This window comes from Saccostrea echinata, unplaced genomic scaffold (genome assembly GCF_033153115.1).
Source record: "Saccostrea echinata isolate AGI-Se365-2 ecotype Australia unplaced genomic scaffold, CSIRO_AGI_Sech_v1 ptg000002l, whole genome shotgun sequence".
Taxonomy (NCBI): Eukaryota; Metazoa; Mollusca; class Bivalvia; order Ostreida; family Ostreidae; genus Saccostrea; species Saccostrea echinata.
Genome location: NW_026889751.1, coordinates 2,497,449 through 2,517,384, shown reverse-complemented (window position 1 = coordinate 2,517,384; position 19,936 = coordinate 2,497,449). Strand labels below are relative to the sequence as shown.

General features: G+C 33.6%; 1 protein-coding gene across 1 annotated transcript; it reads left to right on the top strand.

Moving 5' to 3' along the window:
- On the top strand, window positions 1-2,685 carry LOC133205147 (noggin-like). Its single transcript, XM_061340896.1, has 2 exons — window positions 1-423; window positions 569-2,685. Exon 2 carries the CDS (start codon window positions 589-591, stop codon window positions 1,336-1,338), a length of 750 nt encoding a protein of 249 aa, XP_061196880.1. The 5' UTR covers window positions 1-423; window positions 569-588; the 3' UTR covers window positions 1,339-2,685.
- Window positions 2,686-19,936: the final 17,251 nt, after the last annotated feature.

The following is a 19,936-nucleotide window of genomic DNA, read 5'->3' as shown; positions in this document are numbered from 1 at the left end:
TCCGGATTGACACAAATTCGATAGACTCTCGGTCGTTGCTGTTGTTTTTGCTAGGATTACAGTCTTAACAGGCTTCTAATAACAGTTAAAAATATTGTATAGTTTCAGAATCACGATCGTACACATCAGACAAAGTGTCTCGCAAGAAAAATACAAAAGGGATAATTTACATCAAATTCCAACATTAAGCATCTAAATTTCACTTCTTGGAGGCCGCTGTGTACATTCTAGATATTTATCTTATTCGACCATGTGATGAGACACTGGCATCCGTGTTGAATAACTGGACTTACCTGCACGCATTTTCTAAATGGAATATAATTTTTTGGTGTAAAATAATTTCATTTAAACGTTTTCTTCGTCAAACATTCCAGTATTGACTATAATTTCTACAATGATATAAACCGTGAAGATGTTTCAATGGTAAGTAGTTAACCTTTACTCTCTGTATTCCGCAATGTCATAAACATATGAAATTTCAAACTTGAATTTTGGAAATGTAAGAAAATCCTACACGTCCCCTTTTATGTTTACTTATAAAATGTCATCTCTTTTTTTTTTTTTTTAGATAAGTACACGGATGAAGTGATGAATCTATATCGATTTATATTGAACTGTGTCGTCCTACTTTTCTGGATGCATCGGAAGGTGACGGGTCAAAGTTCAAGAGATGCTTGGAATCGGTTAAGCGGTGGAAGTCCCTTTGAACCAGAGGAGCGCAATTCTATCTCATTCCACGACGGAACCCGTCCTTTTCCCTCAAATCAACTTCCCATAATAGACTTGGAAGAAAATCCAAATCCGTTATATGATCCGAAGGAGGGTGATCTGGATTACAGGCGCTTGCGCCGCCTATTAGGAAGAGATTTTGATCGTGATTACATGTCAACAGTGAGACCATTAGAACATGTGTTACACAGAAATGGAACTTTGGATTTTAAAATTCGAAAAGGACGTCCGAAAGGCAGAAGGCCGTATTTTATAAAATACTTTGGACGACCAGTTTATACGGGTAAAAATCAAAAAAGAATCAGACTAAAACTTAAACGTGAGGATAGAAAAAAAGTGCAAAAATATCTATGGAGTTATACTCATTGTCCAGTGTTCCATACGTGGAAGGATCTTGGAATCAGGTTTTGGCCCCGCTGGATTCGGGAGGGACAATGTTATAGGGGGAGGTCATGCTCCATACCCCCTGGAATGTACTGTCAACAGAGCCGCTCAACGCGAATCACATTACTGCGGTGGTACTGTAGGGGGCCGGAGGTCGGAACAAACTGCTCCTGGATAAAAGTGCAGTATCCTATATTGACAGAATGTGCGTGCTCGTGCTCATAGCGATATTGAACGAATACAAATAAAAAGTCTTCAAGTGTTAATTCCTAAAAATAGGGATTTGAATTTGAAACATGTACCAGCTGGGTTTGATATAGAAGGATCTTAAAAACCGAATGCAAACAGCGGAACAATGAGTTAAATTCATCCTCAAATACTTCCTCGGCCAGTATTTTCATTTACAGAGACACCAAGAAAGAGTATTGACTTTCTTGTCTTTAATTGCTATTCTGGGTGTTACGAGAAGTTATATCAGAATACGCTCACGCCGTGATACTATAAAATACGTCAAAGAAGTTTAATATACACAATTTAAATTTCACATATACATTCTGTTTTTAGAAACAAAAGGTACTTTATGTTCAATTAAATAAACCGTGCCACTCTGTCGACTTAATCTTCGTCGCCACTTTTCATCTATTCAATAATCTGAGATGTCGAGGAGTTGAGACCGAGAAACTCTACATGGAAATTTTTAAAAACGCGATCCAATTTGATTAACGATATCTGGTGCCGGGAAGTTTGAAGAACTGTCAAACAACCCAAGGAATTGTAATAGTGAATAGGCAATCTCTGTGAGATAATTTTCCTTATATCAGCTCAATGTGTGAAGAACCGGAGTTCAAAGCGTCGCCTTGTGACCAAGATCTGTCTATTCGCTCATCAAGCCCCTACTCCGGGTTGATAAAATGCCATATTTAAAACCTTGTAATGGAAATACGTTGATTAAGGAAGGTACATTGAAGAAATATTTGGATCTAAGCAGACGCCGCGACGACATAGCGGAATTAGGAGGCTTATATTGGTGTTAAAACTCACTAGCCTTGCTCTCCAGAGACCTCATCTAGACGGGCTTTCGTTTGTTTATGGAATAAACAATATCTCATTTATTTATCCGCTGAATACGATCATTATCGTTAATGATTGTTCTTCAGATGCGCGTCTTAGAACAGTAGACTGGATGCTTCGGTTGTTGATACAGGATAACGCGACTGAACCACGATCAGGTACGACAACCTGTTAGATTCTGAGTGTTTTCGCTCTCTCTTGCTCCTTGGCAGAAATACCTAGACTTTCGGGCTACACGGGAGTGATCTTATCCCTCATTTCTAATGAGTGATTTGGTTTCCGGCAAACCGAGTATACTGTCTTAATACCAAAGAACATACACAAATGATATTATATGTACTTTGTAAACCTATGTCCGTTTTCTCAGTGCAATTGGTGTTGTTTATTGTTGACGACAATTGTACGAATTCATAATTTGTCTTAAGACTATGTACATATGTGATGGTCCTATGAATCATATGGCCAGGATATTTATTAAGAAAAAATAAAAATGTTAATTTACTTGAAATCTTATATTTTTTATCATACATAAAGGATGTTGTCGAAGTGGAACAGGGTTCTTAGTTATTGAATGTTTCGAAACGCTTCGAAGAAGATCAAATGATTTGATGCACCATATGGCAACATCTGATCACTTATTGAACGAGTCCTTATCACAAAATAAAATATCCATCCGACAAGAATGTGGGCTAAAAATTTTAATCATTCTCCTTAACATTCCCGTATTTCAATCAAACCGTACCACAAAATCCAAAAAGTATGAAATTTGAATAGCTGGAACATGGTCTCTGGCCAAATCAATTTTGGTGGTTACACCGACTTGGAATTCGACTTGATGGGATGTTAAAGCGAGCGAATCGTTGCAGATCATGTGCCGGTGCTGACGGCACAAAGATGGCTTTTTTCGGTATTTAATATCTCAAAATGATACGATCATGCGGTAGTTTCCTTTAACAATTTGAAAGCGTTGACCTGGGTCTCGGTTCAAGATACGGGAATATTACGAAAACAGAATTCGGTTAAAATGGCTTAATTTAATTATATAAGATTAATAGCAAGTGAAAACAATTTTTTGCACATTTCGATGATAGATGCATGAATTCCTGACATACTTTTGGTACAGTGGTTTTGTACTATTATTTAGCTTAGTTCACACCACTCTGACAAATGGAAGAGATCTTATTGTTCTATACTATCATAAAAATGTTTTAACAAGTACTTATGGGTTGCTTCAAACATCAAATTTCGTACTTAAGTGTGAAGGAGTGAAAAATTATACATGACTGTCATTAGTTATATTACTTGTGTTTTGATAAATTACTTCTATTCAAAACATCCTGCATTGTGGAAACCCATTGCCTGCCGTTAAATGATATTTATATTCATAACTGCACTGACCGCAGTACCCTTTAATAAACCTATGTAAAGGTAACTGTATATATAAGATGTGGTTTATACAGTACAAAACCGCTGCTGACAGCTGATAATTCTATCTAAATACCTTCATGTATACCACAAAACCAATAGCTGTGTGGGACAGTTCTTCTTCTCAGTAAATTAATGATCAGGTTGAATAATTCCTGTCGTGAAAAGGTGTACAGGAAACTAGTGTGACAAAGTAACATTCTTCATACATTTTTTACCAAACGGTCCGATTGCAATTAGATGCGGAAACCCTTAGGAAGTGAGTGTATTTCAATATTGTTGCATGGAATCAAGGTAACTGTATTTTCTGCAGTGTAAATTTAGCAATAACCAATAGGTTGCAATTATGGACTACTAAATAGGTCAATATGATTTGATATTGACCAAAAAATACATTGACCCAGGCAAATGTCTACTTCTCAATTTTTTAAAGATGCTTATAACCATTCATTTTCAGCTTGATGATTATGGTGGTACTTCTTCATAGGACCAATTCCTGTCTCATCGTAAAAGTGCATGTGCATAATATTTGCATTGATGTACTTTTCATAAAATCATTCCTAAACTTCTTGAAATTTATAGCTCAACGCCGACAACGCTAGCAATTTTGCTGCAGGCGATAAAATTTTGGTGTAGGAGTATTGATATGTATGCTACAATTTCAGTGACGTAACATGCAATCCGAACAGCCCATTGGTCATGTACGGTTGATTTTTTCGTCATTATAAACATTCGTAGCAGCCGGACAAAAAATGTTATGAGGTGCACCGCTTCAGGCTGCAGATCTCGATTCACATTCATTGCATGGTCGTTAATTATATAATGATTAATTGCAAAAATAACAAATAGAAGTGACAAGATAACGAGGTGGAATGTTTATTTCGACAACAATATATTTCTTGGCGCGACATAGAGAGACGGGACAATAGGACTAACATAAAAACAGGGACATGCCAATCCTCTCACCAATAAGAAGCGATGCATCAGGCTTTTAGTTGTGTGTGCAATGAAACAGTTCCTGTTATGTGAATCCAGAATTCTTGCTTTTTTTCTAAGCCGGTTGTTTTTGCATCAAATTTCTCTTGTTTTTCGTAGAACCAATGTCTCCTTCCGAATATCATACCACTTACAGACGAAGCTTAACATTTCTAATATTGCAGAAAAGCTATCATTCCTAGTAAAACAAATATGTAGATTGTTGTGCTGTAAAAACAAACTTGTTAACATTATTATTGGCAATTTCTCTGTTTGAACTGTCTTAATGTATTTTGATACAAAAAATACCTCCACCTGACGTAAAAATGAAATATTTTAAATATTTCTAGCCACTATCTCTGCACCTAACAAAGTTAATCCACTGTTTATTATGTTCTATCACCAATATCTCACAAGGTAAAATATGCCATGACTTTATGATTGTTGATTTATAGACATAATCGATTGATTTTCCTCTTTAACAGAGTAGAAAACTCAACTCAGTAGGAATGGGTAAAAAACTGAGTCGTTCAGGAACTCTAAAGCATAAGAGAAATATTGTCTGTTCGTTTCATCAAGCTTTCGTTCCCATTATGAATTATCGACATATTTACACGCTTCTAAGATGCCATTCAATGAATATGACCGGCAATCGATAAAATTATCTTGTAAGAGGCAATGCTTTAACACCTCAAGACCGAGAGGGGTATGAAGAGGCCAATTCATTCCCGTGTCAAAGACGTTTAAGAGGCAGGTAAAAGTAATCAGATTCGATATTCTCAAAGGCACCTTATCTTTCAGTAATGTGCTTCTGTTTTCAGGTGCATTATACTTCGTTATCAAATAGGTACAAAAACCCAACAATAATAAGAAAAACACTGCCACCCCAGGGGGCGACATTCTTCCACGAGATCGTGGCTGGGAACTTTGTTCTTTGACTTGGATTGAACTGTGGTCATCAAACACTCTAACATTCTTAATTCCAAGAGACAACACCTAGGATTCACCCACTTAGGTAAAAGGATTGATCCAACTTGTCATCGCTTGGACTTAGATCAAGGAAAAACGACAAAGAAGCAGAAAAACAACGCTTTGCTTGATGTGTATATTTATTTATATTTTTTTTGTATCTGATACTATCCGCATGACTTTAGAATTAGTGATACCCAAATTATATTTGTATGACTAAACTGTATGTCAGAATATTATATTCCTTCCCACTGAATGCAGTACTATATTTTTTTAATGGTAAAAAGTAACAAAATATGGCAATCGAACTAAAGTGAACACTAGCCCAAGGTTTTTACATCATCTATATACTTGTAAGGGTATTTCAATATGTCAATACGAATCCAGCAGATCAGCTGTATCTTAGATGCATACATAAGTGTTGATCACTTCCAAGCAAAGGGTGTGTTTCCAGTCTCTCTGCAACAACATTTTTTATCTTATTGTATTATGATTCAAATGAAAACTTGAAAGACAGCTCTCTCTCTCTCTCTCTCTCTCTCTCTATATATATACCAGTATTGTAGAAAAGCATCAAAATTATCAGACACTTACATTCATTCTTAGTTGTTTAAAATAGCTAAAAATTATTTTGATTAAATGTTATACCTATGTAAATAACAAGTCATTTTGGAAAATTTATGTAGGAGCATACAAAATCATTCGGATTTTAAACCCCCAAGAAATAGCAATAGCAAGTAACCCTTGAGATATACCTTGTGAAATTAGTTTTTTATGTCGGAAATAAACTGGAAAAAAAGAACAGTGGCTTTGTTGGACAATTCGTGTCATTGTGGAAACTGACAGTTACGAACAGAAAATTACCACGATAATGTAAAAATAGACATTGTCAACACTAAAAATGCCGTCTTTCAAAGACTGTTTAATTAAATACAAAAATAAAGAAAGTTGTTTTGCAATAATTTACTTTGAATCCCCTTTTTATTTTGGAATATATATATAATAAATGTGATTTCTCTTGAAGATTTCTGTTTTCCTCTACCAGACAAGAGATTTGTTTTAATTTTGTGTATGATAAATCATAATAAATTAAACGGGAAAATTTCTAACTTTGTAAGAGGACACTGTGAAAGAAATGTTTAAGTTCACATCCTTATAAAAAGTAAGCTTGCCGTCATGCAGACGCCGCTAAAAAGCTAAAAAATGAGGAAATGAACCTTAAATAGTTTTTCAATTTCTGTATATTTGAATAAAATAAACAAAAATCTGGAATGTAAATATAGATAATTAACTTCTGTTGAAAAAGTTCATGAGGATTTGACTTGATACTTTTTGCGCTTCAAAAAATATACTAGGGTAAGAAGCATCCGGTCATACTTTGAAAAACTTTCAAACCTAAATAACATGGTGGATTCAGTGTAAAAATCCAATGGACTTATCCCTAGACAGGCTGTTCAGATCATTAAGTCACATCGATATCGTATCAGCTCCGTTTTGTAAACAACAAGTTGTCGGTGAACATGATAACCCCGTCAGATTCTCTAATGAGAGAAAATTTCAAACGGTCTTCTTGGATGGAAATTCCATTAATCATTTTTAACAAGATACAGATTCTCTTCAAAATGACGGCCTTTCAATAGCATAGATTCTTTATCTTCATTTTTTCGTCATTTACTCGTTATAATATTTCAACTATTGGAAAATTATGTCGCACGTACCAATTCCTGTCGGCTTTCAAGTCCAGCAAGACGAGAATTTGATGACAATTCCGTCCTATGTGTAAGTTTGTTCACGATATCTGAATGAGACATTTAGACTTTTAACTACCCCTACGGGACAAGATGAAGAGCAAAAAGAATTGATAAGTACCCCTGGATCAATGATTGAAGTTATAAATACTTTCTGAAAAGAAAGGTTTTTGTCATTTAACATGCGAAAAAGAACAGGTGTATATTCCGGTTATCGAGAATTGCTTCGAACATCTCATATTTTGTTTGTTACACAATGTGTAAGGTGTGTTTTCCGTTTAAGTTTGAATACTATTGCAAACATCTCGATATTTACTATTTGATTATTCTAAATGATTGTGACCTCTTTGAGTGCAAGGTGTACTCTAAAGTCATCAAACCCAGCATCACTGGGCATATAGATTATAGTGATTTTGAATGCTTTGATGTGTAGGGTGTGGATGAATCGTTTTCTAAAATTTACATTGAAAAGAAGTTATATTACTGACGAAGTCGTCAATTAGACTGTGGGCATGATACGAGAAAACCACGGCGTAACGAAGCTGCCAAATTCTGATAAACTTAACACTTTTATTCGATAAACGCGGCGCATATCTCGGAAATCGTTTATTTCCCACCAGTATAAAACATCAATTTTACAATATATATGTTTTCCTCAGAAGTGGGAGAGAAACTGTTTCAAATCAATTGACGATCGGTGGAATTGACTTTAAGTATCTAAGCGTTTGGGCTGCAACAGCGCGGAATTACTACGCATTTCATCTGGAGATTTGGGTTTATCGTTGTGTAAATCCCAATTACATCCAGTTCAGCGCCTTCCGTCTTATTGTTTAATCTTTACTATCCTTTAACTCCTCGTGGCTTTCATAAACGTAATTTCCTTTCATTTTGCGATGTACCTTATCTATATTGTCGATTAAATTCAAATGAACGGCGTCCGAGTATAATTAATTACAGTGATATAACGACAAGTTACCATTTTGTTGGCTTTGTCGGTTTGTAATTGTATAGGAATTCGATTTACGTTTTGTCTTTAACATTATACTAGTTATCCATATCGATCTGAGATTGGTGCGCAACTTTAATATTTCATTCATAAAAACCAGGCGTGGCGCATTAAAATTATCCCAAAAAGCGAATCTCCCGACAAGACAGAGAGGACATGTAAATCTTAAAAAAAAATTGTTTTGTAAAGTCTTATACACTGTATGTACTTTTGCGAGTATACTTCTTTTAGTCATGCACTTTTTAAACAATGTACATCAATACTGTGTGTGGGTTTTTTTCCCCCTTTTTTCTTTCTGCGCACAGTGTGTCCATTTCTGACTGAACATTTTACATTTTTCACATCCACCTTAAAACAATAAAGAACAATTAGCATATATACATATATATACGTCGTTCTCTACCCAAAGAGACTGTAAACTACATAAATTAACTTGTTTTAACTTTTATCTTTGGGTTACCTAATAGTATATTAAGTATTACGCGATAGCCGGCGACAGTGGTGATTGAGAACTAGACGGTCAATATGATAGACCAAGACCCACACTTCTTTCGGACGCCAGCGTAAATAAATTCGTGTTACCTTAATGTGTACACATGTAAATAAAGACAAAAATGGAGCAATAAAAACATAGACATAACGTTACTTAAACCTATTTGTACGAGGTATCGGCAGACATGTTCGCCAAAATTTCAGTTCCGTAAAACCTCGCTTTGGCGCCCGTGGATTTGATATGTGAACGACTTTTGGCGCGCTTTTTGCTCTCTCTGTCCCGCCAAATTACCTCCTTAACTGCCAGACGGCCTGAAAAGTCCATTCTCCTTTATAAAACACGCATCATCTAAATCACATACCAAGAAAATAATCCATATTTGGATGTCTCATTGATTAACTGAGAGACTTTTGGCGCTATTTGGTAATTCGTTGACTTGTATTTTTTGATTTTATGTTAGATGTGAGAAAAATTTACAAGATTTACAAGATTATGCGAAATCTAGCAACAATAATTGATTTGTCGTCCAAAGTTTCTGAAAGGTCGTTTAAATAGACATTTTGGAGGGGAAAACAGTTTTCTAAAATCTGATAACACAAAGGTCCAAACAGTAGAAGTGTTGTAGAGGCCTTCCTCTAGAGCGCGTCAGGCAGAATTCTGGACCAGAAAAGTCGGATGTCACAGACGATTACGGTCTGATGACACTGAGAACTGATTTGAAGAGTTCCGGTCTCTGACTCAAACTGGAAAGAATCTTTTATGTTGTAAGTGTCGCAATTAAACACAGGATGATAGTTGATAGATTTGTTTCATTGATTAACAACTGTTTTCTATGTCTGTTACAAGAGAGATATTGTGGGACAAAAACTCAAATTTCTTCGTTTTGAGCAAACAAAATAGCGTGAGCATACAATGATAATCCGGTACAAAGCTCTCACCTCAAGATATAGAACTCAACTTGAACATATAACGGGCTCATAGAATTAAATGCATTAAAATTCGTCGATAACATTAGGCGATAAAGATGGTTATCATGTAAATAAGACCGTTTATTTCCATCCAAAATATAGTCTAATGAGTGATGTTGTCAGAAAGTGGGGGCTAATGTCAAGTGCCAGAACCCTTTTTAACCTTTAATCTGCATATAACACATATCATTACACATAAACTTTTATGTCTGATAGTTCTTCAAAAATGAAGTCAAACACCGTTGTAAATTAAATACCAGGTATCGATATAAACACATTACAGCTCACGATATCCCGAAGAAAAAACGCGCCTCGTAGACGGCAGACTTGAGTTATGAGAACTTCAAACTTAAACCCTGTACAATAGTGAGACTATACCCATCCATGGACCACACAAAATGAAGGCTGAGCCCTGCCTCCGAACGACGGAGCAGCAGGGCGCCATCGAAATAACAGGGTATGAACAACGGAACGCACCGACACCAGGTGGCGCGTGAGTCTGCCAACGAGCAGCAGTGTGGGTCAGACAGTAACTGCCACGGACAACGATACGGCCGCATCATGGCTACCTAATTATCAGTCTTGGATACTTGGGGTGGGACACAGCGCGGCCATTCTTTCGTAATGGTGTGAAAAGTAAAGAACTTCAAAGCTTCTATTCAGGGTAAATCAATCGGGAGGCGAGACCTTGTTAAATTTTTAATCGTCTTTTTTCAAGTGGCACTCCATTAAATCTCGCGGTGATGTTGGAAGAATAAGAAGTGGTTGCGATATCTTTATTTTAGGGTGTAATGAACATCCCTATGAGAGCTGCAAGTGACGAAACCTTTTCAAAGAGGTGTCATTTTTCAGCACCCTAGCCTACCTTAATTACCCCGGTTTCAGAACTAAGCTAGAAATTTTGCTGTACATATAAATGTTTTTGAAAACTGTTGGCGCCTTTCGTAGTTGATGTATCACTTTTATTTCTCATTTTTCTTCAAAGAGGGTTTATACAAACAATATCTTATATTCACATTGCTGGAAAAATCTTGAGAGAGTACAGCATGCTGTAAATTTGTTAAATGAAGAAAGCCCCACCTCATACACTGCTATATGTATCACGTGGATGTTAATTTAATTCAAACAGCGTTGACATTACGGCATTTTAGAAATTCTTTTACAAAGTACAAGCAAATACCAATACATTTGGGTGGCCCCAGTCGATCTTAATTATCTACAATTTTCATTAGACTCCCAGGTAGAAAAAAATATAGTGACTTTACAGCATGTTCTTTCATTTGCATTGTTGCCATTTTTTCCTTCCCATTTTAATTATTTTTGTTGTAAAATATATTACTTCATTAGCTCTAAAGCTGAATATTTTAACGCAAAATGTGTCAAAATGCACATATTAGAAGCATAACCGTAGATGAAATATTTTGCACAGCATCCGACAAATTGGAGTAGTATTTTAAGCCTCTACGTACCTTCAAGTCTGTACGTTTTACACGATTTCAATCTAATTTACAGAGCAGATCTGAAAGAAAAGGAAAGTTTTGTACCCCAAAATAATCAATGTGCGACTAATACTCCAGGCATTTTCCAAACTTATTATATTTTTAAAGTTTAAAAGAGTTAATATTTTATGGATTACTACTTAGATCTATTTGTTGAATGAATATTTATTTTCCCAGGGATTTTGGTATTTTTGAAATGATATGCTGAAATAAATAAATAAATATACGAAATTTATTCGTTATTTCAGTGACATATATGGAGGAATTTCCTTTGTTTGCTCCTATTGAATAATCAATAAAGTATCTATATGATTTCAAATGCTTTGTTCAGCCATTTCTTATAAAAATGTGTGCATTTATCCCTTTAGTTTATGTTTGCATTTATTAAAGGCATCTAAGCTGTCCTGTGGTCTAGTAATAACAATATTTTATATCGTGGATCCTATTGGTTTTAATGAGGAGGCATTTAAAAAGAAATATTAAAAGTCACCGTGATTCATACGTTCTATTTGATTTGTAAACAATTATTTTGTCTACTTAAACTTTGTTTGTCATGGTCGCAAAGGTTCTATGTACTCTTTCAAATAAACAGTAATTAATACGATGATATAAAATAATTACATGTCCCGTAACTTTGGACGTCCGATAACCTACTTAAAGAGAGCAATTCATACCAAGGGGCTGTTAAACCTGTTGACAATTCCACTGAGAGCAGCGAACAGTCCAGTAGCAGGAAGAATTGGGACCAACCGAAGAAGCACTGATAAAAAAACTAATCCATGAATATAAAAACTACATTGTTTTATATATGAATGACCTATCATCGACACATTGAGATTGCTAAAATTTGCATAAAAAGGGCTAAAGTTTGTCGCTTTGTGGCTAGACCCCTGTGATTGGTCTCGATGACCGATTAACCGGGCCCGCGTTGATTGCGCGTGGAAGTCCGTACTACATAATTAATCTATCACCACGATTGATCGCTTATTAATTAATATTAATAATTCAATCATCAGTTGTATTATGTCTAGTTTACACCAGGTTTGTGAGATATATGGGTGATAAAATTCCGCACAATTCAGATTTAGAATCATTTCCGTAATCATACCCTCGGCCCACTTTTGTGTGTTATTCATGAATGAGCTTTAATGCAGGTACGCTAATACCTTGGGAAGTATGGACTGCAACACTTCACTATGTGTAAAATTTTCGGTTATAAGTACTCGGTTCATTACCAGAAATTTCTGCAACCCCCTTCTCTCTCTCTCTCTCTCTCTATATATATATATATATATATATAAATCTTGCATGTTTGTTGAAAAATGTGTATTGTTAAGAAGTCTCTGTCATAAAATTACAGAAAAATAGCGTATGATTACATGTAATACGGGAACCGAAAATTGTAGTTTTCCTGCTTTTAGATTTGAGCTTGAATACTGTTCGTTATCTCCATATATTTCATTAAAAACATTTCAAGAAATATATATTGCTTATATGTCGTTTGCAGTCAAAATGCAATAAAAATATCGATTCATGCATTGGAAGTAATTTTACGTTTGAAGGCTAAAATTGTGTTTGAAAAAATAATAAATACAAAAGAACCATGAAATTTCGCCTTTTTGAGGGAGGGGAAAAAGTCCTTATTTATGTTTGCCTTGGCGCCAATGGTGACACACATTTCACCAGTTTCTGACAAATTTACGGAAGAATGGAGGTACCATATGCTTTCCTTCAAAATAATATACATGTAGCTATGTTTTGCTATCTTACAGTTATATATGATGTACAATCCATATAGCTTTTAAAATGAACACGTTTTCCTAGGTATGAAGTTAGGATAATGATAAGTGTGGTTTAAAACTGATTTATGTTCAGTGTAATATTTGTTGTTCTAAGTTCACGATCTGCATATATTTGTATATGGATAAAAAGCTGCTCAAACACTCAGTTGTGAAATAACACGTACGAAATATATACATTATGTAATGTTTTACATTTTTTCAGAATAATACTACATGTAATTTGTAATGTTAACTAGACTTTTACTTAACCAGCAAGTTTTGAATTGTAAAGGAAGATCATAAAAAGTACGGAGCACTGCATAAAAATTGATGACTTTGACTTGAATTATACACGTATTGAATATAATCGATAAGTTAAATAGATAAATGTTTTTATTTGTTTAAACATTTTCATTTAAAAAAAAATTATCTATTTATTTATCAGATAGTGTTAATGCCTTAAAAAAAAGAAAGAAAATTTTTTTATAGTGCTTTTAAAGGAATTATTCAAAGACCCTGGTCAGTTTTACCCAGACATTTTTTAACTTAAAACTTTGAAATACATAAATCAATTTTCTCTCTGTACATGTATGTGGGTGTGTGTGTGTGTGCTTGTTCAGTAAGAAAAAGTTTTGACATCATATGCAAGTGGCAAAGAACAAAGATTTGATCAGCACTTTGAGGATTATTTTTGGAGAAAACAGAGGTCTGATCGAATGGAGTAATTGTCTGTTTTTTGGCTATTTTTGTCTACAACTCAGATAAGTAATCCGTGTTTCCGTTTTCTCGTTACGCTGATTAAATGTTTTCAAGTGAACTTGTACTTTAACCATTGTAGAATAGCTCTTTTTGAGCCTTATTTACCAGAATCCCCTAATAGAATACATCATATTTGAAAAAAAAAGTTAAAATTACTTCATTACATTCTGCGAGTTGAGTTCAAACAAACCTAACCCAGTCGTCTAATGCCTATTTTAATGATCCGAACTACTATAGGGTTACCATTCGTCTCATACCCCAAACATAATTTTAAGACATATTTCGAATCCGAGATTGAAACCCCGATGAATTTACTTGAGATACCGAGCTTTTAAATTAACTGAAGTGAACACATCCATTGGAGATACGCAGTGTTATATGCCTGTGTGGTTCCTTATTTCACGAGGGCTTTAAAAGAAAGTTAACACCAAGGTGCAACCCTGTTTGTCTACTTTCTTTCATTCTGAAATTTAATTTGACTTGACTGATGATACTTCTTGTTATGTTGAAACAACTCATTTATTAACATATCTCTCGTGCACATCCTAAGAGAGGCGTGGAGGTCTCGCGCCGAGGAAAATCAGCAAACAAGTGGCAGACGCAAGGACGGCTAACATTGCACGCCTCATCACAAAACTAACATATCTTAAATACTTATCCTTTAAACTTTAATACCAATGAGCTCATCTATTTAATTTTTATGGTTTTTATCATTAAAGTGCACTGCTATTACTTTTTTCAGATTAATAAAGAGTATCTCGGCGTTTTTATGGTAATTAAGTTTATTTTTTCCCGTTTTAAATTCACGCATGGGTGTAGTAGGTGAAATAACTTAGTTTTATGCATTTCTCACACTTCGTCGTATTACTGTGTATAAAAGTCAGTAATGATAGAGTAATTTGAAATGTCAACAATGACAGAATATCCACATGTTTCAATGTACATGAGGGTGGTGCTTAGATTTGGCTAGCAGATAAACTGTAAGAGTAAACCACGTGGCTAGAACTAGAAACTGTCGTCACCCTGTACTATTTCTTTTAAATGTATTGTCTTTTTTATTTACACTTTTCTGTGTTTTTCTGGACCCAGTACTTTAGGTACTAATGCACTTTAATGCATCAGGTGTTGAATATCCTGTAGAATATATTAAGAGTTGTCTGAGATGAAAATATGTGCCGTCAAAAATATTTGTCTAACAGTTGATTGAGACAGTTAATTTTGTACTTTACATACTAGTGCTGCAGGGACACAACAGAAAATTTCCCATATTCTGTTCACTAAAACGTCTGATATTATAGGTTCAAATACTGGTAGCTTCCATGTATGTATTCGCTCCACATTTGTATTTTGAGATTTAAGAGATCTTTTCCTAGGTGATTTACCAGGAACGCAGTGAAAGTCCTTATCAATTTAGTGTGTTGTAAATTTCTTTGTTGGTGTCAAGCATCACAATGCAACACGTCCCAGGTATGTATACTCATTGGTCATAAATCAATGAACTTACAACGTTTCTTAATTTGCCCAATGAGTAACATTATTAATTGCTTCTAAACTTCCCCTCTCGTCAATCCGTTTGTTAATTAAAGTTTAGTATTTCATATTTTCATGTCGTTGTCAGTGTCTGTACACAGGATATGAAGGTTTCTCACGATAGACTACAAACGATCTTGTGGAAGAAATTTATGAATGAAAATGTTCTGTTGTTAAAGTTTTAAACTTGATGTTTCTGTCAAATGATATCTGTCATTTTTTAAATATTTACAACCTTACTGTATCAAAAAAATGTCATTTATGTAAACTGTCAAATCAGCGTTCGTAAAGAGACAATGTTCTGGACAAGCTATAAAACGGTATGCCGACGTCTTCATTGATAATTTCGCGTGTGGACTTGTGCTTATACCCTGTTTGGAGACAAATCCATTAATTTAATGGGTGTAAAATTTCCAATTTTCTTAACATGTTTCGTCTTTTCTCTTGGCATAGAAAAGTTATTCGTTGATATTTTTTCACGTATACTTCAATGTTACTAACATTTTTATCTTGTTAAGCTTTGAATTTTATTGCGTTTGGAATTCCAGAAATATCATCATGGATCAAAGAATTTATCTAAAGGTGAACAAGAATTCTAACTGAACTGATAATTACAGCATTTCTCGATCTTCTGTCGTATCACATCTAAAGACTGACTATGGGAAAGACCATTAGAATACCATTAGCAATTTTACCAAAAAGGTCGACAGTATGCACCATGAATGCTCCTGAATTCCTTGTTTTACAACATAAAACACCTTAAACAGGACTAGAGATGTATCGCTGTGTGCAGGTGTAGGAGATTTTATCAAGGATATTGGGTATCCGGAATTATTCAAGCCTTCTAATCGTCCTGCAAGTTTGAGATCGCGTTTGAATTTAACTATCTAATTTCAAAACATTGATTTAAATATTGACTAATCATGCCACCCCGCAAAATTCTTGAATCAAATTCTAATTTATCTATATCAAGTTATATTATAATATTATTACTTATGTAAAATATTTTAAATCAATAATCAAATTTATATTTTACAACATCGTTTCACTGAAATAAGTCAATAGAAGGCAGGTTTAAAACATGATAATATCTTTTAGGAAATCTATTTCCCGTACGAAAGAGTCTGACAGCTTGCTGTTAGCCAAGAGCACACAGAATACTCTCCTCCATCTAGTTCACACTTAAATATGATATGTACAATGTTACCTTCAAATAATAACACACGACTATAGACAAATTGCTGCAATTTAGTTGAAAATCTGATACTTTTAATAAATATGTTTATCTTTTCCGGAGAACAAAATACCAAAGAAAGACAACCTCTACGATAGAAGAGTTGTGTTCTTCGCCGAAATCTGTAACCGATTTGCTGTTTATTTACCGAATGTATACACGTACTTCTAAACTTCTAAGTTTTTTTTATTCCCCCCAAAATGTATATTTGTGTGTGTGTGTCGGGGAGGGGGGGGGGGAGGTAAATGTTCCTAGGCTGTGTACTATTAATGGGTTCAGCAAATGATAGATATATGGAATTTGAAAGATTTGCTTCATACCATATAACTAAAATAATCTGGCAAGGAAGCAAAACAACAATAAACAAGCAAACATTATAATTATGTTACATTCATATGTCCGTCATAAGTATGCCGAGTCGAATATATGTCAAATTTCAAAAATTAAGCATATGCTGAAGTATAATTCTTATACGAGTTAAATTTGAATACCTTTTTGACTGTTTATTTAACAAATACGAGTTTTTTTGCTCGTATTTATAGTAATCATTCCTTTTTAATCATAATATTGAACATGGTATTACGTTCAATAGATAGTTTTCATATGACGTATTTTTTCTCCGAGTTATTTCCCTTGGCCGCCATCTTGGTGGGCAACCAGGTAATTTTTTCTCTTTGTCTTACCAAATCTAAGAGGATGTAGCAAAAATATTTGGGGGAAAATCTTCATAGAATAAAAATAATGAAATAAAGGATGCTTTAACAAATATACATGTATAATTTTCAGAAAAACAATGCTTCCTACCCCACAATGGCCAGTATAAAAAGTTAAAGTTGGTTGAAGAATGAAGGAATATGAGCATGTTGACCTCCAATATGATGGCCAACGGGAAATAACTCTTGCTAATTTGGGCCTACAGAAAACTATCTATATGTACATGTATATTTATCTCCGATTCATCATATTGAAATTAGAAAATAAAAAATAACTTTTATTATGAATACAACATACGATTATTTATATATATATATATATATATATATATATATATATATATATATATATATATATATATATATATATTACCCTTTTCCTCCAAATTGCCTAATCTTAAATAATGTAATAATATGGAATTTTGTAAGTTAAAGCTAATGTAAAATGTTTAAACTGATTCCTTGCTTAAAATGGTTAACAGTATGCTCATTGTTGTTTGTTTTGTTTTGTATTTGTTTGTTTGTCTTTTTAAGTGTTTTTTTTTCTGTTTTTGTTTTGGAGAATATTTAAGTTTTTTAATTAAAAAGTAGTATTTCACATTCATTGACATTCTACTTGGTGATTTATTTGTCTTTAACGCATTAATAAAGCAATCGAAAAGCCATGTAGTCATCACCATAACTGTGATTATCCACTTGTATAGGCTTGTAATGATCAGACTGGATAAGAAAGGAAAGAAGAAGAAGAAAAATTTCACACACACTTTTGTATCGTGTGAATGTCTGGGGAATTAGCTTGTAGTACGCCACTCGGCTTTCTACTGGTTGCTATATCTGATGGAAAAGAGAAACAAATTCCCATAAATTAAATGTACTTCTTTATTCTTTAAGCATCGAATGGAAAGTGAAAACCATTTTAAACACAAGTTAACAAATTTCGATACACCCTGTAGTAAACTCAATGAGAGAAGGTATGATTGTTTCATGCTTATAAACTAAAGATGAATAACTCCGAAGAAATCAAATTATGCATAACGCTTATAAAATGTATAAAATTCAGAAATCAAACTGTTACCTATTGTCATTCAATAATAAAGAAGAAAACGTCTTGAAAATGTTTCTTACACTTAGCCGACGAATTTCTATCGCTTAACAAATTTACCTTCCTACATTGAAGAGTTCACTACAGGTTTAACGATATCAGCGCGGGAAAAAGAGATTTCAAAGAATCAAATTAAGAACTTTGCATAAAAATTTCAATTAATTAATCACAATTTTGACAAACAATACAAAACACATTAAGTAAAAATAAATCAGTATCAAACAAGTACGCAAACAAGTTAAAGGTAAGAAAGTCATACAATTCTAAAATTATGAATAAAGTGACAAACTCAAAGTTCACCAAAAAGTTAAAAATAATAGAATGTTTGCCCATTCAGAATATAAAACGTAAAATCTATTGAATTCATCAAAAGAGCATAAAAACAATATTTGAATGAAAATTTACTGAAAATACCAAAATAAATTTATTCAAGCTTACCTGATGGAAAAGAGAAACAAATTCCTATAAATTAAATGTACTTCTTTATTCTTTAAGCATCGAATGGAAAGTGAATTTCATGAATTCGCTTTCCACCCGGCTTAATTCGGAATTGCTTTCAATGACCAATCAGGAAGCTTGATTTCGATGTCCTTAAGCTAATTTCGCAGAATTTCTTAGATGAGTTGACACTAATTACTTATGTTAACAAAACAGCGAAAAGTGTGAAAGTCAATTACCTAGTTTCCGAGAAAAGAGTTAACAAAGAAAGGATTAAGCTCACCGATGGTGAAAGTAAATAATTTTATCTATAAAAAGTTCTGATGTGTCAACTCAATCTTCGAAAGAATTTATTTCAAAAGAGGCCAAAATTGGAAAGAATTTTCTTATTTACCTAAAGGTTAAAACAGCTGTTAGATGTCCAGTGACATGACAATTGAGTACAAAACATGCCAAAATCAAAAGAATTGCCGATGTAAATAATTAGAAAATGAAACTGAATTTGCTAAATAACACATATATGTCTATGTAAATTTATACTCAAATCTAAGAGAATGATCACTCAAAACATATTAAATTGATTATTTGAAATTGAATTAATTTGAACACTTAAAATAAAATGTAATTAAATTTGCATATTTAAAATGAAGTGAAATATGATTTAAAACAAAAGTAAAAATTTCATTAAATTTCATAAGTGAAATTTCATGTGATATAACCTGTTACATTAAAAGTTTAGACTTTATCAAGTTAAACTTATCTATAACAGTCTCCCCCCTTGCCCACAAAAGCTTTGTCCTCAAAGCATATAAAAAATTTGTTCATCATGTTGTTTTTGATTATTATACATTTCTTTTTTTTTATTTCTTTTTTTTTATATAACCTATATATACACTAAATTTATTCACAAAAAAACATACAAAGGCTCACTACATATTCAAACAAATACATGTGCAAGAAATCATTAAAAACAAACATTTATGCATAAACATCAAATTCAAGACAATACAAATGATAAAAACATTTGTAAGATGCATGTTTTCTTGTAAAAAGAATACAATGAAGGCAAGGATATTTTCAAATTAAAAATGACAAACAAATTGAGTATTTAC

Coding starts and splice junctions, on each gene's coding strand:
- LOC133205147 (XM_061340896.1), top strand. CDS start 589: ATGAATCTATATCGATTTATATTGAACTGTGTCGTCCTACTTTTCTGG.